This window comes from Barbus barbus (assembly GCF_936440315.1).
Source record: "Barbus barbus genome assembly, chromosome: 23".
Classification (NCBI taxonomy): domain Eukaryota; kingdom Metazoa; phylum Chordata; class Actinopteri; order Cypriniformes; family Cyprinidae; genus Barbus; species Barbus barbus.
Genome location: NC_136751.1, coordinates 23,238,509 through 23,262,366, shown reverse-complemented (window position 1 = coordinate 23,262,366; position 23,858 = coordinate 23,238,509). Strand labels below are relative to the sequence as shown.

The 23,858-nt window shown below is 36.6% G+C and overlaps 1 protein-coding gene across 2 annotated transcripts in view; it reads left to right on the top strand.

Annotated features, from left to right (window-relative positions):
- Positions 1-2,937, top strand: part of LOC306842925 (cadherin-13-like) — a 311,991-nt gene extending 309,054 nt beyond the window's left edge. For both annotated transcript variants that reach the window (XM_079374136.1, XM_079374137.1), the window contains exon 14: positions 1,772-2,937. In XM_079374136.1, coding sequence (XP_079230262.1) covers positions 1,772-1,779 — 8 coding nt within the window. In that variant the 3' untranslated portion in view covers positions 1,780-2,937. The remainder of the gene's footprint in view (positions 1-1,771) is intronic.
- Positions 2,938-23,858: the final 20,921 nt, after the last annotated feature.

Genomic DNA, 23,858 nt, shown 5'->3' with positions numbered 1-23,858 from the left:
TTTGGCCGATACCGATATATTTCCTCTTGTTTGAAAACAACACCAAGTCTCTCCTGTGCAGAAATTATAAGCTAAATATTTTTAATTTTGGTTAGTTTTTAACAAGAACTTATTTATTAGAATTAAATAAAAAATAATGAAGGTTTTTTAACAGTACATTGAAGCTTTGAAAATAACTATAAATAAATTATATCAGTCGCTGGATTTTTTCCCCCAGAAAGATGCAGTGTTAACCCTAACATTTTATTTTAAGATTTAACATTTGTAGATGGTCTGAAACAAAAGAGTTATAATAAAGGACCTTTTGTGCAACCGAAAGGTTTTATGAATGCTAAAGGTTCTTTATTGAATCAACGATGCCATCAAGAGTGTCTACAATAAAAGTCAAAACAACATTTGACCCCAGTGACAATTTTATTGGGGGAAAAAAAGTTAGACTATTTTTAGAATCTTTTAATTTGTTTTTCAAAGTAGAACAAATGTCATACAGATTTGAAACATTATGAGGCTAAGAAAATGTTTACAGAATTGATATTTAGAACTATTAGTTTAACTATAGTTAAACTATTAGTTTAATTATAAATTATTGTTCCAGTCTTTTAAATCTATCTAGCTAAAATTGGAAAACTCTTTGGCTGTAAACTTGAAACCCATCATGAGTAGCTTTACTTCTTGGCTGAAGGAAGACAAATTGAAAAAGTGAATGATGAGGGTTGTGTGTGGGGGGGGTTGTGTGTGTGTTGGACAGAGGAGTGTATTTCTTTCTGACCAAAGCCCTGCAGGGTTCACGTGTTATTGTGCCTTGTTTCAACTGCAGCTGACTGCTGCCACAACCACTTTCCTCCAATCAGGCTGATGGTAATTAGATAAAACACACTTTTGTCTTGCTGCCTGCATTCCCTGCACACTTACTTGTGTTTTCCCCTTTAGGAAGATGGAGCGAAGTGTGTATGTATGCGGAGATGAGAGTAGTGAGGATTTTTATCTACTCTTTCCTTGACTTTATTGCATGTGAAAGCGGCGAGGTGAATTGATTCAGTTGTATATTTTGATGTTTCAGACTCGCACTCGTCCGCCTAAGGGAAAAAGTATTACCTGGATGCGTTTCGGCCCTCGGCACATGAACAAACTGGACTGGAGTCCCATTATAATTTGCAATAGGCATTTGTGGAACGAAGCAACCTCGGCCACATTCTTAAGTGCCGTTCAAGTCTTATTTTCCTTCCACTGCCATTTAGGACCAAGCTGTACAAATGTATATAGTGGAAAGAAACAACAAGCAGCAAAGGGAAAAAAAAATCAATAACCCCCCCCCCTCCGCATTTAATATTCCCTCGCATCAGATCTGGCACGGTTCGATCGCTGTTGAATTTCTGAGATCCGCAGGCCAATTCATTTCGCTCAAGTCTTACAAAATTAGACCTTGCATTTTTCAAAGTTACATTTTAATCATATTTTACGATGATGGCGGCGTGGAGTGGAGTAAGGAAGGAAAGCAAAGGCAAAAAAATAAAAGGCTGTAAGGGTTCCTGGAGCTTCAACGAAAGTGGCATTTTGTTCCTAATTGGTTTAATTTATTAATCCAATGCTTTGTTGTGGTTGTTCTTTATTTATATACAGTCATTGCATAAACATTACAGCGAATATCTCATGTTGCTTTAAAAATTTCAAACCTGCTAAGGGAAACTGAGTTTATTACCACCACAGATGTTCTGTTAAACTTTCCAATGGTGTTTAATCACTGTTTTCTTTTCTCTTTTCTCTTTCTCAGGCTTGTAAATTCCACTGATTCTTTCTGTAGTCCTTTTGCAACACTGAAGAAAACCTTCTTCTCTTCTCCACACGCAATTCAGACCGAGAGAGAAGACCTCACCCCCAAAAGACACTTTGCACCCTTCATTTTTGCTCTCCTCCTTTTCGCCATCATCGCTCTCTATCCCCAACCGGTGCACCTCCACCTTTTCACCAGGAACTCTCCCTCTGTCTTCTCCGTGCACTCCCTGTCTTCTCATACCTCTGGAATCACTCACAGACGGCACCGCCTCAATGCTCGAACTCTCTCTCACTGGACAAAGATATATTGGATGGGGGCAAAGCGATTGGACATTTCGATGTACTTTAGTTTCCTCTGGTTAAAGACTACTGTATTTGATCTTGTTTACTAATGTAAGGGAAGGACACAAGGCCTCTTTAGTCTGCAGTGGTTGTGTTTTCTTAGGGCAGGGTGGTAGCCAGAAGCCTTCAGAGTCTAAAAAAAGCATCTCTTGCGTCTTTTTATTTTTGGTTCAATTGCATTAGTTGTTATGGAGTGGAACACAATATATCTTTATAGTAATGTGTGAAATGGTGGGGGGAAATGTACACTATATACATTTTATTTTTTACCAATGTACAAATATATTAATTAACTTATGTACTTTGATTGCTTATTCTTTAATGACCCCCTCATGAGAAAAACAAAAAACAACAACTGTAAAAAAACAACAACTGTATGTTTTTGCAAAATTTTAGGGACTATTTCTAATGCCATTGATGTTTTTCCTCTTTTTTTCCATGTACGAGCTCTTGTTTAGAGTGCGGTTCTTGAGTCTAGAGAGCGATTTGCAGACAGCGAATCTGTCTTGTGATTCTTGTTTTTGATGGTATTGCGTTTATTATATTTTTCTCCCTCTCCCCTTGGGTCAAAGTCAAAGAGGCCAGGGAAGGCTGTTGATTCAGTGGTTCTTTTTTTTCTTTTTTGCGCTTGTGAGAAGAAGACAACAAAAAAGAGAGACAGAAAAAGATAACTGACGAAAAACAAAACAAAATGTGTGTGTGGGTTTGTGTGAAAGACCCCGTAAGTTCTGAAAATGCAAAGAAAAAGACGACGTGGTGAATGAGTTTTGTCTGTCTTTTGCACTAATTTAATAAAGCTGTTACTGTACTTCCCACCACTTTAACTTTGCTTGTTTGTTTTAAGCTTGTCTGCAGACCAAAGAAGAAGAACCAGATTCAGATGGAGAAATGTCATGAAATATTTACATTCCATAGGGGACATGGCTGATTAATAAATAAACCAACATATGCACATATTATAGAATATTGGTATTTTAAGGATATAGCAAACTAAAGTGTTCACAACATCCTTACAAGGTTTAAAAGCCTTGTCCATTATTATTATTATGAACATATGAAAAGATGAATGCTGGATTTCTGATTTTATGCTGTAAATATTTATTTATTTATTTTTTATTAAAACATCCTTTAAAATAAAAATAAAATATTGGGTAATTCATATACAAGTGCATTTGTATAATATAAAATTCTACAATCTATATATAAAATTGAATTTATAGCATAAACTCATTTGTATCTTTGTACCATAATTTCATACAGCAATATTTTATTAGGCTCACCTAAATAATGTTAGAAAGGTCTAAAAAAAAGACTTGTCCTACTTGTCAAATGTTGCTGTTAAAAAATGGAAATGTCTTGGTTTGAAGGTCAAGGTACACTTGCATATTAATTGTGGTTTAATGAACTAGCTCAGGCATTTAACTAGCTTTTGCATTAATTTTGAAGTCAGAAAAAAAACGCGACTCTGGCCGTCTCGAGTCATCATCGCTTAGAACAAATATCATCTGATAATTTCTTGCCAATTTGATTAACTGAAATAATTAGCTCATAAACCACCATTAACATTTCCCTGGAGATGCCAGAGTACAGTCTAACAAACTGACTCCTTCAGTATAAATAATCTGAAAATTAACCCATGAAACCCTGCAAGTTGCTCTCAGTTTGAAAAGTGATGCTTAAACTTTGAGAAAAGAATAGGGAACATTTGCAGTTATATTTGTGTGAATTACCCAGTTTAAGGTCTGAATAACAAGACTTGATTGTACTTCTTTTATCATTGTGACTACAATATAAAAGAATAATGGCGAGCCAGCAATGTAATCACCCCCCACCTCCTCACTCATTTTGATTTCATACTCAGTTTTTGGCCCACATCAATTCTTAATCACTCTATATAAATACTAGAGCCACCGTTATGGCAGAAGTTTGTTATATTAAGTCACCGCATTTTTTTCATAACAATTACTCTTTGTGAAAGCACAAACGTGTGAAACCTTGCTGAATGAGTAGAAATCAATAAATGATCATGCTTTGCCATTCGGATCTGGGTAACGACGTGTAACTGGAACATGTGTTTGGGTCGATAAGTGTACACGGGTGTTCTTGGCCTCGATGAAGTCAATAGAATTATGATTACTATTTCCAAGATTAGCCCATAGCTTGATTTAAGAGAAAAGTTAAAGACGCCATGAAATCAAGAATGAGGTTTTGTGTCTTTTAGTCAATGTCTGTTAGTTTTTAGGCCATCTTTATGCTAGCATGCTTTCTCTAACACAAAAGAAATATCCATGAATCATGTTGATTGTCTTCTTTAAAGGGATCATGAACTGCCTTTGTTTTTTTATTTTGTACTGTTCTCATGTCCATTTATAATGTTATCAAGAAAAAAAAACATCCTAATTTAGAAGTAAGCCATTTTTATTGCTGTTTTTAACCCCCCTCATCAGAACACTCTGTTTAAATAGGCCACATAATAAAAACAGTTACTCACACTTGTATAGTCGGCGCAGCATCATCTTTTAGTTTCAATCTTTTTAAAATTTCTGCATAGAATTGTGCCTTGTTTGTAAACCAATCCGTGGTAAAAATGAAGTGAACAAAGGGCCGAGTTCTTACTGACGCACTCTGGATCTTCATTAAAATAAAGTTCCTTTCCTAATGTTGGGATCAGAAGGAAATCAACGCAAACACCGTTTTTCCACAACTTGGCACAGCATCTTGTCTTGAAAGCATCTTTGTCGTTTGGTTTCTGCGTAGACTTGTGCATTCATAACTCTGGTAAACACTACATGCACAATTCGGAGGGCGGGGCTAAACATGCAGTGATGTAGAAGCAGGCGTTGATGATCTTCTGTGGAGGCGGTGCTTATCCACTCTATTACATCATAGAATAGAACATTCCACAAGCTGTCGTTTTGGCAGACTGCGTTCAACATAAGCTGTTTTTAGACTAACTACAAAGTTTTGAGTTCTGAACCTTACAGAATGTTTTTATAGTACAATGGCCTCTTATATATCAAAAGATCAAGGGAATTTTGGTTTCTAAGTTCATGACCCCTTTAAACCATTTAACCCTATTCAAGTCATTTTTATGGAGAGCATGTTCAAATGGTGGCACTTGTATGCAATCTACTGGTTTGTATTACACTCTTGATTATTATTGAAACTTTGAACATTTGACCTGTTTTAACATCATTTTGTATTAATTTCAGTCAAATATGTCTCAAAATGGCTAGTAAAGGCATATGCTGAGTCTCTGTCAGGCAGGTTGTTGCTGTCACAATCTCCATTTATTCTACACTTCATTTATTTGTAGGATAGAAGCAGCTTTCATCTCCTATCCCTCTCTCACAGGTGACATGAGGGATTTGTCTCCACAAATTTCGATGACTTCTAAATCCTCTGAGAGTGTTCTTGCTTTAAAATGGCAGAGAGAGCAGAGAGAAAAACCCTCTCAGTGTCAGTCATTCACCTCCTGACCTACTACATTGATACAACTAATGGTCACAAAATATTTAAAATTGGAGTGACCAATTGCATTGTCCTTAAAGGGACAGTTTCCTAAAAATGAAGAGATATTTTGAAGAACCTACAATGAAAGTCAATGGGGTCCATTGTTATTTTGGACCCCCATTAAGGGAGTAGTTAATGGGCTCCATTAGAATAAGAGTTCAAACAGCTGAAAAAAAAACATCACAATAATCCACAAGTAGTCCACAAATCTCCAGTCTTGCGAAGCAATTTAAATTTAAAATGCAAAGCTGGTCCAGCAGTTAATTAATTTGCAGCATATAAATGTTCAGTGCTCTCAAAAAATATTTGGACACTTAAGCCAAAACTTTTTATCTAGATTAAAGCGACATTAAAATATCTGAACTTCATTTCATGCAAAATATCAAACCAAGTGGCATTTATTATAAAACAAATATAGCACAAGCACACTTTATAAACAGAATATTTTATTGGTTCAGAATCAATGCACAAATGGCTCAGAAAAGTTAAGCTAGTTCTGAGAAAAGGTCTGGCATCATTTGTTTGCAGATGACACTTGGTTTGATAGATTGCATCTAATGCAATGGGTTTTTTTAAAATATAAAAGTGTCTATATATTTCATTTTTGTGTATTTTTTTTCCAGCCACTGTATGTTTTTGTATCTGGGTGACAGTTTGATGAAGTGGCATAGATGCTGGACGCACACTGTGTTCGCATTTGTCCTGCTTGGCTGGAGACTAGTAAATAATATACAGTTTATTTTGGGGCATGAAAAAGCATGAATGTAGTACTGTTTATGTTTTGTTTTTCAGTCATCTCTTTCTTTCATTTCTGCTCTCCCTGCACACCATTCACTTCCCTCTGATCCTGTTATATCTCGAAGTGTCATGCTGTCTCATCTGTGATGTATTTTTTCACGACAGCACTTGGAAGCAGGAGCATTGGAACAACCTGGAAAGGTCAGAAGAGTGTGTGTGATTATTTGAAATCTTATACACCTGGCTCATGAATATTAATCCTATGGCATCATGCAATTAATATTCAGTTTTCTGTGCGGCAAAATTGGTACATAGACTTTTTTTTTTTGGTAATCCTTTCTTAGAATGTTATTTGTGTGTGTTTGTGTTTGTGTGTGTGTAACTCTTGTCTCTGTCTGTCTCATTCACTGTCAAGGTTAGTTAAATGTATATATATATTTATATATTAGTGTGTGTATAAGAAAACAAATTAACCAGCACAACTGTTTCCAACATTGATTTCTGAAGGATCATGTGACACTGAAGACGTAGAACACTGAAGAAGTAATGGCTGAAGCAAATTCAGCTTTGCAAAACATAAATTATATTAAAATAGAAAGCAGTAATATTAAATTGCAATAATAAAAACATTAAAATTATTACCGATCCCAGACTTTTAGCCATTAATGCATTCATACATTGATCTTTTTAACATTTATCTAAATATACTGTATGCGTGCATCTGTATATATAGTAATTATTTCACAAATGTTGGATGTAGGATGACTATATTTAAAGTGTATGTTTCAAGGAAGATTTTTTGCTCAAAGTGGTATGTACTGGGTAGGTGCGTGCGTGCGTGTGTGTTTGTGTGTGTGTGAGATGGATGTGGCAGGTGAGAGCCCTGGGGCCACATTCCACCTCACACCAGAAGAGAAACCGAGCTGTCGGAGACCTAATTGTCCCTCAGAGCTCCTGATTGGGTAAAACTGAAGACAGAGAGAGATCCTCAAGTGTGTCTGCTGGAAATAAAAGTGCAATATATCAACACACTGAAACGTGTGTGTGAGAGAGAGAGTCTGTCAATACACAACAGTTCTTTCTGGAGTTTACGTAGGGAGCACTGAGGTCCAGCTGTCTTGGCCCGTGTTTGTTGTCTAGACATCACCTTCTGTCTGAATACAGTTGTGTATTCATCCAGGTTTTTGGCCCTGAGGAGTGTTTTGTCTTGAGTTCAACTGCCGCTGAGTGGAGCACTGATGCACTGCAGCCTCAGTTCTAGAAGGTTCCGTGACCTCTTTCTCCAACACTTAACAAATGCGGATTCAACATGTTCATTCGGTGAAAACAAGCACTGACCAACAGATGCTCACAGGGTAACAAAACCACATTATAGACCAGGTTCATATTTGCATTGACCACATTAGCACTGCAGCTTAATTTGTGAAGATCACATCTATAATTTCTCCTCCACAACAACCTTTTCTGTCCATCTTCTATAAGAACATTCAGCTATGCCATATATAGTATAGTCCATGCAGTCTTTTCGAGATGTTGAAATTTGAAACGGACAGCAGCAGAGCTTCACACCTCTTGTTAGCATATTGTAATAGCCTGCAGGGATTCCATTCTCACCATGGATGGTGTGAAAATTCAGCACTGGGTTTGATTCACAGCCATGGAAAAGGATGCAGACGAAGACGCAGACACCCTAGATTACCGTTGCGTTCATCCGTTCTACAGCTAAAATGAGAACAGACATCCAGCGACATCTACCTGCATCGTTCCATTCTCCCACAAGCCCTGCTAAAAGGGGGAGAGGAGGAATATGTATTTATTTAGCCTGTTTTTTGTCCCGCTATGTTTTGCCGAATAGGGGAACGGCACTGTGTAGCAATGTTGACTCATGAATTATTGACGGCAGTCGCATCACCTGGGCCATCTCATTATCAACTCACTACGGAGAAAGAGCCAGCCAATCATCCCGCCAACAATAATACGGCTAGCGCATCTCCATTGCAATTACCAGCAATCCAAAAGAGGCTCACACACACACAAACACACACACACAAGATTTACAGACTACATGCATGCTCACATGCATTTATTGACTATTTGAGACAGGATAGATATGTAGTACAAAATAAATATAGTGATTGTTAAGTTTCATACTGTGATATAAGCATGCATGCGTACACATGCATGCAGTTATCACCTTGCCAAGGACGCCCTACTCGGTAATCAATACCTGTCTGTAATGAGTGTATCAGGAATGGGAAGTCTAAACACGCACAGACACAATAACCAGCACACACACACTTAACAACACACACTTCATCACCCAAGCTTAGACTATACGCTCATCAATACTCATCAGCACAGGATTAAAGCGCTCCATACTGACTGCGGGGGGCTGATCAGTGCTTAATCACATGTCCAGGTAACTTACACTGTTTTTAGAGTAATAATGAATAAGTAATGTCCTCGCTCCCATGTAGATGTTGAATTGCTTACAGTATTGTAGCTGTTTTACAAAAATTAACAATTTCATTATTTGACTGCAGTTAATGCAGATATGCACCAACACCTTCCTATTGTGGTGGTAATTATTGCACAAGCAGGTGGGATTTACATTTACTTAAGAACATTTTAAAATCTAGACTTATTTTAGGAAATTAATTTGTCATAAATATCATTAATATTTGTCTATATACTGTAGAATTAGGCTTAATCAGAATGAACTGAAGTGAGTTGTTCGCAGTGAATTGGGAAATGTTTTATTTATTTGTTATTTGACAGTTTTAGAGCACCGTTATATGGAAGCTTGTTTCTGCCACTGAATAAAAATTAAAAATGTTATTTTCTTTTTTCTCAGAGTTGTGTGATGTAAATGTGCAATTCTGACTTTTTTTCTCAGAATTGCATAATACACCCTAGTGCAAAATAAATATACTAAAATAATTTTAAATACCTTTATTTTTTGCTAAGTATACTACAAACGCATTTTCATATTTATGTACTTAATAAACATACCCAGCAGTTATACTTTTAGTTTACTAAACTGATATACTAAAAGTCTGCTAAATTGTAACAACTAATTTTGTACTTAATGCACTTTACTTAAGCAGAAGTAGTGCTGAAATCCGACTAAAGATGTATCAAAGTCATTAAAACACAATTTAGGCTTAATATTAAGAAATGTACATTGTGCTTAGTACTCCAAATAAAGTTTAATTATAATGTTTAGTAGTAAGTCTTGCGATATGTCAATATATCTCGCAATTGCGAATTTATATCCCACAAATCTGACTTTATACCTCGAAATTGTGATTTTATATCTCGCAACTCTGACTTTACAACTCACAATTGTGAGTTTAATAATGAACATTTGTGAGAAAAACAGTCACAATTACCTTTTTTAATTTTTGATTCAGTGGCAGAAACAGGCTATTTATAGATTTATTTATTTTTTAAACTTCAATACTATAGATTTTTTTTTTTCAACATTATTAATTTTTTTATCAGAATCACTTTGTGTAGCTAAAATTATTTGGTGTTGAATGTTGAACTCGGGAATGAAAGATGACTTATTCCAGCCACCATAACACATCAGAATTACAGTAATTTAATTCTAATTTATGTGAGAATTAACAGAAGACAATGAGAAGTGCCTGTTTATTAAGCACTAAAGTCATCACCTTTGTTTGAATGTTTAATTTCCATTTAAAGGTTAGCAGTCAAATCTCACTGTTTGCAGTTCACCTGTTGTGAGTACATCACGTTTTGTGTTACAAATTGTGATAGACCTGCAGTAACTTTGTCAAGTTATGTGTTAATACCAACTTTGGAAACAAATTGTTCCAGCTGTAATCATTTCACTGTCACTGTGTATTAATGGAAATCATTTTATCAGTCTTAGGTGGATACAGTTTGTGTTTCGAGGTCATTATCTCTGGGAACATAGAGTGATGATTCATTAAGAGGTATTTAAAAGTATCTTTGAGGTTAAATTCTTAACCTCTCACACACTGAAAAGCTGTTAAACGATACTCATAGAATCATTCTGATAACCTCAGTCCAGATTAAACTCCCTTTATAATAGAGAACGTCACATGCATAAAGAGTGAAACTGTGCAAATGAGTCTCGCTGGGTTAGACGAGGAGTGAATGATGTGATTAAAGTGACAAGCAAAATGCAGCTCCTACGATGTCAAAGTCTAGACTGGGAAAGACAGATCTTTCAAAACTTTTTGCTCGAGAAATAATTATAGGCTGAGCATCTGCAGAACATTTTTCAGATCCTAAAGCTGTTCCAACACTTTTTGTTGAATATTTGATACTGAAAATATAAAAAATGCGTTATATTTGCTTTCTTAAGAATACATTTCAGTATTCACAAAAATGCCCTTGAACATAGTGGTGGTCTAGTGACATCTGTTAACCACATTCCTATATGGGTGACATTTTCAAAGATTCTGTTGTATTACAGAAGCACTGTATACACTATGTCTTGGTCAAGATGAACAAAATAACAGTGATCAGGAGATGGTCATAGAGATGTCTTGAATATAAAAGACTCTGGGCCAAGTGTTGTTGTTGTATTTTAAATATTTAGCTCAAAGGGAATAAAAAAATGTACATATTATACTCTGCAAGTGTGTGGTTCATTACTGCTCTGGCAAAGCAACATTACTTGTTTACAACGTATCAAACATTTGGTGTTTTAATATTCAGGAACTTGCTTTGTAGCCAGTTCAAAAATGCCCTGTAATCCACATTGAACAGTTTGGTTTGATAATATTTGCAAAAGAGAAACCCCAGAAAAAGTAAAACCAATCGAATGAAGATGAGCAGCTCCTGAGATGGAAACCATTACATGTTTAGGAAAGATACTGACTTAATTTACATGAAAACCGAGGCTCTTATCTCTAATCTCTCTGGCTGGAGGTGAATATAATTTTCATTCCATGGTATCTAACAAGTGACCATGTTTTATGCTTGAATGATAATAGTATTGAGGAATTATTTAAAATGGCTTTTCACAGTGGCAGCTGGTGAATGTTCCGTGTCCTGGAGCTCCAGCCAACCTGAGGCCTGTTAAAGTGACGCTCGATTAAACAAAGTGTGCGTATAATGCGGCCTCACGTTCTAATACGCCACCCTCATCACCCTTTTGTAAACATGATCATCTTGGCAAATAGCAGAGTGGAGATAATCGTTTTTAATTTACTTGTTGAATGTGCAGCGGAGTGGGTAAAGTGAACCATGCGTACTTGATGATCTCCAGCCGCGACCACAATTCTTCACTTTACAAGACAGCAGTTTTGTGGATTATTGTGATGTTTTAGTAGCTGTTTAGACTCTCATTTTGACAGATCTTTACTGCAGAGGATCCATTGATGAACAAGTGATGCAATGCTAAATTTCTCCAAATCTGTTCCGATGAAGAAACAAGCAAATTTTCATTTTGGCAGTGGTGGAAAGAGTACTGAAAATTTGTACTTAAGTACAAGTACTTTTACATTGCTGAAATAATACTCAATTACAAGTAAAAGTACTGGTGTCAAAACTGTACTTAAGTAAAAGTACAAATTACTCCTCTCAAAAACTATTTAGAGAACTAGTTACTAGTTACTTTTTAGCGGCAATATTTAATGAATTACCAAAAAATATTAATTCATATCTTCACTTCTGGGTCCTAACGCTCTGCCAAATGCCCCAAGAAAACAACAATCTGTGCAAATATGTCATGTATGCCATGATGTCATGTAATATTGAAAAATTATAACCCTAACTTTTATCTCCATACTGAAAACCCAGATGGCCAGACAGTGATTCAGCTAAAATATTAGTGTCTGAGACACTGTGAGCACGGATACTGTAGTGTGCACAGCAAATTTTTAAATGCTTAGCTTAAATATGTCAAATTAATTAAATAGTGCTCATAAATGGCTTATGAGATAATATTTTCAAGTGAAACAAGTAGAGACATGGACCCCGAAACTGCAGTCCTTACATCAGACTTAACAAGAGGATTCTCCCCAAGCCTTCAAACTGACGTCATCTTAGAGAGAACGCCATTCCAGAGCAGAAGCAAAATTTCAGTTTTTGATTAAATATTACGACGGCAGGCTATTTTTTTCCCGGTGTATTGACTTGCACAGTTTAATTATTCACCACAAGACTAGTCATGTGCACTAAACAAGTAAGTAGGGTCATTTTTGATTTCATGATGATTTCATGACTTCAATCATTTTCAATACCACTGGCAAAACTACCACATACTGTATACTGCCATATAGATATTTTAATATCTCAAATTGTTTTGTCCATCCATTTTTTCAAGGCAAACATTATTTCAAGCTTTGAGTGGTTTAATCCAAGTCTTCTAAAAAAAGACACGTTCGCTTTATATGATGAACATATTTTAATATAGGCTTTTATTTACATAGCCTACATATAAACATTGATTAATTACCATTACAAAAATCTCAATCTTAAACATTTGCTCATTCTGTGTATTTGTGTCTTTAAAATGAGGTATGCTGCAAAAGCTTACAGCAAAGAAGCTTGATTTCAAATTTGATTTCAAACTGAACTGAATTTACAAGACAAATACACAGTCAGTAATAAAATTCCAAAAAAACATTGCTTCAATTCAGTTGAGATATTTGAAATATGACAAGACTGAATTTTTATAAGCAGTGATTTAAGACCCATATGTTATTTATTTAGATAAATAGAACATCAGATGGCTTTGACCTGTAATGTCTGTGATGCAGTTAGACAGACTAGGATATTTATATGTACAAATCATACAAATATCCCATTCCGAAACATTTCTAGCATAAACTTACATTGTAAAGAAATTGAAGTTCCATCTTTCACATTTAAAGACTTTCTGGTGCATTTCACTTACAGTCAATAACATTTCCAGTAGCATTTTCATCGGTGGATCTATTCTGAATGATAACTTTTGGCATAGTTTAATCAAGGAGCAAAGAGAAATAATTTCTACTATAAAAGCACGGAGAAATCGCGTTAGCACACAGTCTGAGAGCGCACAAACAATATCAGAGTGAGAGGACAGGCAGGTCATTTGTATAAGTTAGGCCTATTTGAGAGGTCGCATCCAGTTTTCTGCGATTACATGATTGTGTTCTCATGTTACAATAAAACAGTGCCAGATATTTCAGTATATTTATGATAACACTACCATGTAATTGTTTCTCTAAACTTTGTGTTATTTAAAAGTTATTTTTGTGCCTGCCCTTATTGAATATAGAATAGAGGAACACATGAGTGGAATAGACTCCCAGTGGAGCTGAAAGAATTAAAACATTTAACAGGACACTGTGGTTTCTCAAAAAAGCTGAAAATATGGATATTGACCCATCAAAATTGTGATCATTTATAGTAATTTATGGATATGGTATGGTACTCTGTAATTTTGATTTAATATTCTTGGTTTATTCTTTTTTCTGCTCTCAAATTTTCTTCGTTCTTAATTTGGTGTATTAATATTTTGTTTATATTTTCTTCCTGTCCTTAACATCAACCTGCCAAAAGGGACTACGGATGAAAATTAGCCAGTGTTGGCTAAATCTGCTGCATTTTACATATTGTATGTGTTATTAATGTGCATTGTCCCTGATTAAATAAATGAAAGGGGAAAAAAAGAAATGAAATATGCATTTGTAGGAGTTTCCCTTTCGGATGCAAAATCATGCAACGCAATTTACTCACATTTACTCACCATTATTTAATGTCCCAGAAGAAGCATGTCTTAAACTATTTTGGGCCTGTGTCGTAAATAGATCACCTGCACCTGATGAGCATCGGTTCTGCTTATTTGCGACTACACTAATTTGCACTGCGCTTGGTATATTGCGTTGGACAATATGTAAATGAGATGTTGCGTCTGTGTTCTGTAATTTGCGCATTGTCAGTAAATCACCTGATGAAATTTCCATTCCCGTCGTTTTGGATTTGGCTCTCATGCTAATTTGCCCTGTTTAGTAAATCTGGCCCCAAATTTGGTAGCATTGACTGAAGAAAAGAAGCTCTTGATGGACTGGGAGATGGATGGATTTCATTTAGGGAACCAATTACTCAGTTCTGAATTAGTAGTGAATGGAGCTCAGAGGTTGTTTATTAGCTAAACGTATTTTCCTTTCCAAACATTTATCCATTTACTCTATTCATTTGTCTCATTGTGGTTTGGGTGCATTTGATATTTGTAAATGCACTAAATTAGACTCTTATTATGCTCTCACAAAGTGTTCTCCTCAAGAGAAGGCATGACACAAGAACATTGTTGGTTACTGCTCCCAAAATTGCAGGTGCTCTTTAGAAGCGCATCAATATATTCGGCAAAACACTCTTACCAGCTCCAGTGCTCAACGTGAGCGGAAAGCTTCCGAGCAAAGGACAACAAGAGGTCTTTAAATAAATTTCCCTTCTGCTATTGTTGTCTTTCATGGTGCTCACTGTGCAAGCTCTTGGTCATATAGATTGTTTTCAACTAATGGGCGGCCTCATTATTTTTAATGGGCATTTCAAATCGCTCCATTTCAGCAATGCGCTGTCATTTAGTTGGCCAGGCATACCGTGGGATTAAAGCGGAAACATTGGAGTTGCCAGGGGAAATGGGTCTAATTCAGCATTACGCTGCATCCCTGTGCCTCTAATATTGGTCCAGAGCCTAATGTCATCGTCCTAAAAATGTTTTAATTTGTTTACGTTGATCAGCGGTCCTTCATTTGAGATGAGAGGGAAAGCGAGAGAGGAAGTTTGTTGGATCTTAATGGTGTTTGCGTCTGGGCCTGAACCAAGTGGCTATCACACACTAATTGTTATCATTTTTCAATTTACATTAGGCAGTTGTTTAGTGAACACCCCCCACCCCCAAGATTTCCCACTGTCCCCAGATCACTTGTCTCCCAACTGCACTGTGGCCCCTAACAAATTACCTTTTCCCCTGCATTTTCAATCAAGATGAGCTTTTAATTAGGCCTTCTCTTCATGCTCTCTTGTGTGGTTTCTAATCAAATCAGGGGAATCAAATCTCTTCTGCTGCTGTTTTCTGAACGATCACCAAGCATCTGTTTCATTTTGTTGCATTTTTGCACAGTAAAAAGAGGAGTTCAGTTCACATTTGGTCTGGATGTCAAAGGAATGGAGTGCATTATTGTTATTTTATTTTATTACTATTTTATTTTATTATTTTATTTTTCAGCTTTCATTGTAACAACTTGCCTAATGCAAAATTAAAATGTACTAAAATTAATTACACTATTATACGCAATTTTCTTTAGAGGCCTTGTGACAACTTCCCATGTAACAACCAGTACCGGTCTTCCTTGTTTAATATACACCAAAACCTCCGTTGTCTGCACCGGTCAGACTAGGTTCCCATATGTATTTTATCTTTCTTTTTTTCTTCCACTTAAAGCAATTTTAGAGTTGGCACTAAACTCTAACTAACACCACAGCAGGGTCAATGTGACCTTTGCCGCAGCCACAGTCTTTGTAGCAGGATTGATTTGTATGCCTCTTGTTATATTTTCTTGCATAATTCTGTTTGGTTTGGACTGAGGGTTCTGTGACATTTTATATAAATGAAAACCATGGAAAAAGATGAAATGGAAGATTACACAATTGTATTCTACCTTGTGCCAAAAGCAGTCTAAAGGAATATGACAAACAAATGTTTTCAAATGCATCTTTTGTTTCATGAACTCTGGATCTAGCCCAATATGTCATGGTGCTATACAAGATTACATGCATCATGAGAATATTACTGACGGAAAAAATGCTCTGTGCTCAGAGGAGAAAGATTTGCTTTTGCTGGCTCCCTCATTCCATTCAGCTGCAGTGACTATGAGAATACAGTGGCATCAGTATTCTGAGGGATCATTGAGGAAAAGGAAGCACCCCTGCATTTTGATTTCAGCATCTGTCGTGTGATTCACTCAATAGCTTTTGAATCAATTGAAAACCCACCACAGCAAAACAAGAGCAGAGTCTATTTAGAGGAGATGCTGTATGTAGATGTATACATCTCAGATCCAGCTTCTTTTTATTCTTTTTATTCATTTCACAGGAGCATTTTCTTTGCCATTGTCAAATGGCAAAATGGCCAGTGAAATCCTGTGTAAAAATAGATCTTGAAAATGTTTTTGAAAAGCAGATGTAGAAAGACCGTTTTCAGATAAGCTATAGCAAGCATCGCTATTTCTTTGGCGCATACAGCTAACCTTAAATATGAAAAGTTACTATTTGAGCTACAAATGTAAATGACCAATTCATGTCACTTATTGATGTTTGCTATTTCTTTTCTAAGCGATTGATTGATTGATTGATTGATTGATTGATTGATTGATTGATTAACTGAGATTTAATGGTACTTTGCTATATTTAAAATCACAATTTGGCGTTATGAAGTTGCAACTGTGAGACAGAAACAGGCTTACATAACCATCCTTGCATGGCCAGAATAGTGTTAAAAAGAGTAAGGAACACTAACATCAGGTGGCCATCAACACTGAAATTCAGCATTACATGTGTACATAGGCACCCAGATGATGAAATGTGACCTTGTATTCTGTTTATTTGTTGGACAGCTTTAAAGGTCAGTGGTTTAACAGTAGGACCATGTTGATTTGATTTTCTTTGTCCTGGGGGCATTGACTTTCATAGAGGAATCCGTTTCACGGAACAGTAGAGCTGCCGAGAAATTTGAGATGGTCCTCACTGCAGAACACAAGATCCAGGGGGCGAGGTTGGATCCAGATCCAACTCCTCCCACCTTACTTATACCTAAACCTACCCGTCTCCACCCCATTATCCCTAAACCCACCCATCTCCACTCCTAAACCTACCAATCTCAACCCCCTGTGTGAGGGGCTACTTAGAAATTCAGGTATCTCGGCCTGAACTGGTGGAAACAAATTCTAAAGCAAAAAAATATATACAAGGTATATGCTGGGAAAAGTTGGACTGTGGTACTGAGGTGGGATTTAGGGACGGGACTGTTCAGAGGAAGTGTGTCTTTTCAAGCCCTCAAACCAGTGAAACCTTTAGGAGTTTCTGAATGAAGAACTCATAAATAGACTACAGAAGCGCTGTGATGTATAGTCTCGTCTGTTCTCGGGAAAGGACCATCATGGGAAATATTTCCAAAGCATACCGAAGTGCTTAAATGCTTATCAAAAATGCTCTTTGATGGATGTTTTCAAGACTCTTTAACGCTACCAGAGCACTCAGGTGTTCTTGCTTGGATTCTGAACAGTCTGTTGCAATATTTCATTGCTGGCAGTGATAAATTTGCTCTGAAACCCATGCAAGGTGCATGGATAATATCTGGTGTCAGTTTAGTGCCCCTAGTGAGATGGTGACTGCATGTCTGTTAGAATAAAACATTGATGTGCTTGAGGGGGGATTTGTCTGCTTGATGGGGTTAGACAGTCAGAAATTAGATACTGGGGTCCAAGTGGTTTCTTTGCGTATTAAATATCTAATAAATTTCAGAGACTAATAATGTTTATTAGTTGGGCTCACTGGGTTTAAACTTTATACCCTAAAGATCTCAATTCACTTTTTTTTTAATCAAATGTGTATGTGCACTTTTGTTAAACACAGCCTTAGGGGCCATTTATACAGAATGCATTTTTCCATTGCACTGTTCTACTCTTCCATTCTTTTTCAGCCCCATTTTTGTTAACTTTATAAGTGGCCTTAACTACTATGTACTTACATTTAAATTAATAATTTGGTACAATGCACTTATTGTGTATATACATGTATTTATATTGTACTTATATTTTAAAAAAAATGCCTGCATGTAATTAATTAATTAATTTCTATAATTACATTTATAATTACAATGTTGACCCATCCCATACACCTTAACCATTAGCCCCTTTAAACCAACCCATACCACCAAACCTGTCCCTAACCTTACCCATATCCCACCTCAAAAATCTGCAAAAATGTTTTGGAATATTAACACAATAAGTACTTCTTGTACTTTATTAAGTACATAGTTAAGGCCAATGAATATAAAGTGAGACCAACAGCATTTTAAAAACACATCTGTGTATTTGTCTATCATCTGTATCCCAATAATATTTTTAAGAACTTGTTTTCTTCAGCCAAATGAAGTCACATTACCCTTAAATGCTATCAGATTTGGTGTACTAATTATGTTCAGAAAAACAGTCCCCCGCTGATCTTTTTTTCTGGCCTTTTGATGACATTTTAGAAGTTTATTTAATTGCCAAATGGCTAATTTTACACGATTGCTTTTTTTGTAGCAGTGTTGCAATTATGTGTGTACTTCAGCCTGGTCTCAATTAATTCATATATAGAGAAACACCATGGATCTCCAACTTTTGCCAAATCTTGACCAGATCATTGATCAAACCTCCTCTAGTTTAGTCTTTTGTTTGATTGTGTAGGGGTTCACTGCAATGCTGCAATAGGCCTTTACTTGCTTTGTCAAAAGTGTTACCTGTTCCTGGCCCCATTTTGGAAACATTTTTCTCTATAGGGTGCTATACAGACTCAGTGCACCAAAGTCACCTGGGCCTTTGTAGAAGAAATAAGACAGAAAAAAAGAGTAGGGTATGTGTTGTGCACACGCAGTCTTGGAGCCTGTTGCCAGTGTAATTTTGGCGTAATTGCAGGCGTGTCGTCTCTCTTAATGTCGAGTGATTGCTGTGAAAGTGGTTGATAACTGGAGCGCTACGCCTTGCTACCCAGAACATTACACGCTCCTGCCTGTAAAGTAATGGAAATGTGTGATTGTATCAAAGGCGTCAGATGCGCGGCGCTCTCCTTCACAGGCAACCATGGAGTTTTCCAACAGTGTCATTTCCGTGTTCGGCATTTGCACGCATGCTGGTAAATTGAACTGGGTATGGATCATGTGGTGCTATTGTGTGTCAAGAATCTTGACCACACACCGAACTTGGTTGCTCGAACTAACACAATCTTTCTTTATCAATTTAGTGGAATTGTTCATCTACGTCTAAATAAACAAGCTTGCTACTAAGTCTTCAGATTGACTCTGATTTTTCGAACTTAAAAGGCTTCTATTAGGATTGTAAAACAATGTATTGATTTACAACCTTACATGCTTGCATCTACTAAAGTTGCAAATGTTCTCTTAAAAATGTGGTGCTTCCTGTTGCTAGCGGCCATTCAGAACATGTTTTTCTATTCCACTGCGCTACTTTTCTATTGTTTTTCTATGAAAATATGCACTGGATGGACATTTTGACCTTTGCGCTTACGTCTTTTGCACCAACTGCACCATGGCTTTCTAAAAACATGGCACTCAAGTTGAAAGAAGTCCAAAATTGTCTCTCAAGACCCCCCCCCCCGCCAGTTGGCTTCTCACATTTTTCAAAGCCAAAAATGCATTCTATGAATGGACCCATATGCTGACTTTCTCCTCAAGGATCATTACTAAATAATCTGCAAAAGTTGCCAGCAAATTCACATTTCTCACATAAACACATTAGTTGTAGTTATGAGTTATACAGAATTAATTATTGAAAAATGAAAACATCAAATTCGTCAGTTATTTCAATATATTGATCCGATTATGCAAATATATCTATATGTGTTTTGCCTAAATGGTACATTTGTATTCTAAGTACAGCATCTCAATGACTGTGTCAGAGGTTACAATGAAGTATCGATCAGCTGTGACACCCTTACTGGTCTGCAACACATCGGAATTCCTCACAACGCTCCTTCCACACAAGACCAAGATGCACTAATAGGAGGAACAAGTGGGAGGAGAAATAGGAGAGGTATGTGTGTTTCTTGGCTACCTGATTAGAATTATAGTGTGACAACAGCGGAGATCCCTGATCTGTTGCTCAACCCTGTCAGACCAGAAGATAAATTGCTCTGCCACAGCACCAGTTTTAATGCAAATCCGTACGTTACACATCCCAGGGCTTAGGTTCTCCCGTCAGGACACACACAAGCGCACAAATCATGGCAGCCACTCAGTCAAGGACTAAGAAATGAGATGTCTTGTCCCGAAGTGGACCTGAACTTTTCAAGCGTTCGAACCGGCCATGTGAGGAGTCACAACACGGAGATTGCTGCAGGCGGATTTGAGTGGTTTATGTAAAGCGCCATGTACAGAAGTCAATACTGAGAGCCGAGAGCCTTTGCAGAAATGGCTTAATGGTAAAATCACCCAGTGTGACGATTAGAGTGGTCATTGTGGAGGCTGTAGTGCAGCATGACGCCTGAGGACGTTGGCGTGTTAGACGGGAACATGACAGGTAGGCGATGAGGAACACACCACCATGATGGTTTTTCCTTTATTTTGACCTGGTGGAATAAAAAAAGAAAATACACAGTTTTATCAACTGTCAAAACATGCTAAAATTTACTTTTAAAGTCAACATAAAATCAAAATTGGCTCTTTTTTTTGTACGAATAATCAGTACATTTTTTCTGGGTTCTTCGTTCTGGACACTGTTTTTTTAACCAATCACAAATTATTTTGTCAGAATACAAAGCTGCTTTTAAATTGCTGTCAAAGGAGAAACATGCATCCAAATAACTTTTTCCATTCCCATATATACTTTTCACATTCAATCTTTTTTTCTTGTTGAACAGCATAGTAATTCACAGAATTGTTTTACTACTTTTTAGCTGCGCCTCAACACTCATGCTGAATCTACAGGCCACAACATAAAGCTCGAGCAGTATAGTCTGATTCCTGAATGAATGGCTCTTAAGAAATTAGTTCTTTTTAGTGAATCAGTGGTGATACTTTAACAATAGAAAATTTTCTAATAATTGAATAAGAGTCTCATTAAATAACACTGGTTAATGCATTAGTTAACGTGTACTAACTATGAGCAATATATTTAGAAATTAACATTAAATAAGATTCACTAAGATACTTTTAAAATGCTGTAAAATTATTGTTCATTGTTCATTTTAACTAATGTAGTTTACTAATGTTAAGAAATTAAACATTATGAAATACTGTAAAATATTACTTTATCAGCTTTGTAATCATCTCATTGTTTTCTTTTAGCATTGTTATTGAATATATAGTTAAGACCAGTTATTGGATTGCATTTATGCTGCTAATAAACAAACAAAAAATTGGTGTGTAAATAAAGTATTACATTTTAAAAAATACAATTATGCTTGAAATTACCTAATAATTACATTTACACTTTTGTTTTATTGTTTTCTTATTTTATTACATCTATAATATTTCTTCCTCGAAACAATAGTTCATGGAACTGTTAAGGAATCACATTTGTTAAGAAGAACTGGAGTTATTTCTTGCGATTCCAATCGCAATATATATTTACTACAAATTATAAATTCATTTTATTTCACACTTGAGAGAGTTTTCAGTCTTGGCTCTTATAAAGGACTTTGTCGCCTTGTTCTAACGTACACTAACTTTTAAAGTCCTTAATACAGGTTGAGGAGAGCACTTCCCCTTTGCACTTCGGCTGGAGAGGCAAGTGGATTATGGCTAGCGTCTATGTATGTTTTGAGCGAGATTATGCCAGAAAGTAAAACTAATTCTGGTGTTAGCCGCTTTACTGTTTACGCCGTAATAGCTATGTTGGATTTCTCTCCTTGAGTGTTTGTGGGAGTATATGCATATGTGTGTGTGTGTGTGTGTGTGCGTCAGGTTGGAGAACGCGTGTTGGCACTGTCAGTCTGCATGACGATAAACGTTTTTTTTCAAGCATTTCAGCGAGGGCTCTTGCTATCTTTAAAGCCCAGGCGTCAAAAAAGACTGACAACATAGAGGCAAACATTCATTCTCATTATCCTTTCAGTTAAATTATTCACACCGTGGATGCCCGCTATCTCCCAACAGCACCATTCTGCTCTAAGCTGCCCTTTAACCATAATCAAGAAGCACACGACTTGCCTTCTTCCTCCTCTTTCGCTCTCACCCATTCTGCCTCTTTTCTTTGCCCTTTGTTTTTCTGACATTGATACTTACAATAGAGATGTACAGTACCTCTCCATAGCCACTACTTTAGCATTGCCAGCAGTCTGTTCATCAGCGACAGTGGGCGATGCATGAGGGAGGATTTCAGGAAGGGTATTAGAGCGGGACCCTCAGTCTAGGAAAGGCTCCGGGAGTCATTGATGGAGGCCAACCCAGAGTTAACTAGATGTCGGTACACATCAGTCACACACGCACCCTAGGGACAGCACAGGCCACGTGTTTGACAGCGGCCCCCTCTCACCCTCCTCCGTTTGCATGTTTACGTGACAATCTCAGTTTTTTTCTGCGATGTTCATTTTGATACTCATTAATACTAATGAGGCAATGATTAAATAAGATAAAGAACATTTTATCAAGGCCTATTAGTATAATGCATCAGATAATAAGTCTAATTGTATAATTAGATTACTGGCAACTGTTTGTTTAAAGATCATAAACAGGCAGCTGTGGCTGAGATTGCTGAGTAAAGATAGAGAAGAAGACTGCTGAAAGAAATCATTATGAGTTTTTTATTGTGCGTAAAGACCTGTGAACAAAAGACATGCAAAAATGTGCACGTCAATGACGTAGCTTTTCTTTAGCCTGGCGTCTGTTTAGTTGTTGTTAATTTGGCTTTGGTGTGAACAGGTAAACAAATCCACTTCCTTTGAGGAAATTATTCATGACGGCACTGCTTCTAGCGCCATTATTACAGGCCTGCTTTTGTTCACTAGCATGGAGAAACGCATATGTTGCCTGTCGCATCTCGGAGAAGGCACAGGTCACGGCTTAAGTCTCTTGGCCAATGCCTGATTGCTCTCTTTTCTACTCTGGATGTAAGCCACTGAAAGCTCCGGCTAATCCACAGTTAATTAAGCTTAAATAGAGCTCTCTTCATAACGCAGAGAAAGACGAGGCGACTAGATACTTCCAATCTGCTCGATTACAGTCAAAAACACATTTTCTTCCTCCTCCTCAGTCACACACCTTGACATTCATTTTCTCACTTGCATATGCTTGCTTATTTATATTGTGTGATATCAAGAGCTGGCTTCATATTTCATAGTTGCTTCTCCTTGAATAACACATGGTGAGTCATCTTAGACATTGTCCATACAGAAGAATAGCTCATATACTATTTTAGTAGAGATTGTTCATAAAAAAAATAAACATTTTGTTATTATTGATTCAAAAAATATGGTTTTAAATTTATTTTATTTTGGGAACATATACCATTCTGGCATTAGTAATCTGGATCCAGTTGCTGGCCAACTGTATGTGTGTTTGAAAAGACAGAACTAAATAATAAAGACAGTACTTTTATTTTGAGATGAATTAATTATTTAATGTTGTATGAAATCTCAAACAATGATAAATGTATCCCTCGATAATGAATCTGTGTTATTTCTGAATTACATTCAAATCAACCAATTAGATTTTTAGGCTTTTTAACCCATTCAAACCAAAATTATGTTCTAGACACACACACACACACACAATTATGAACATG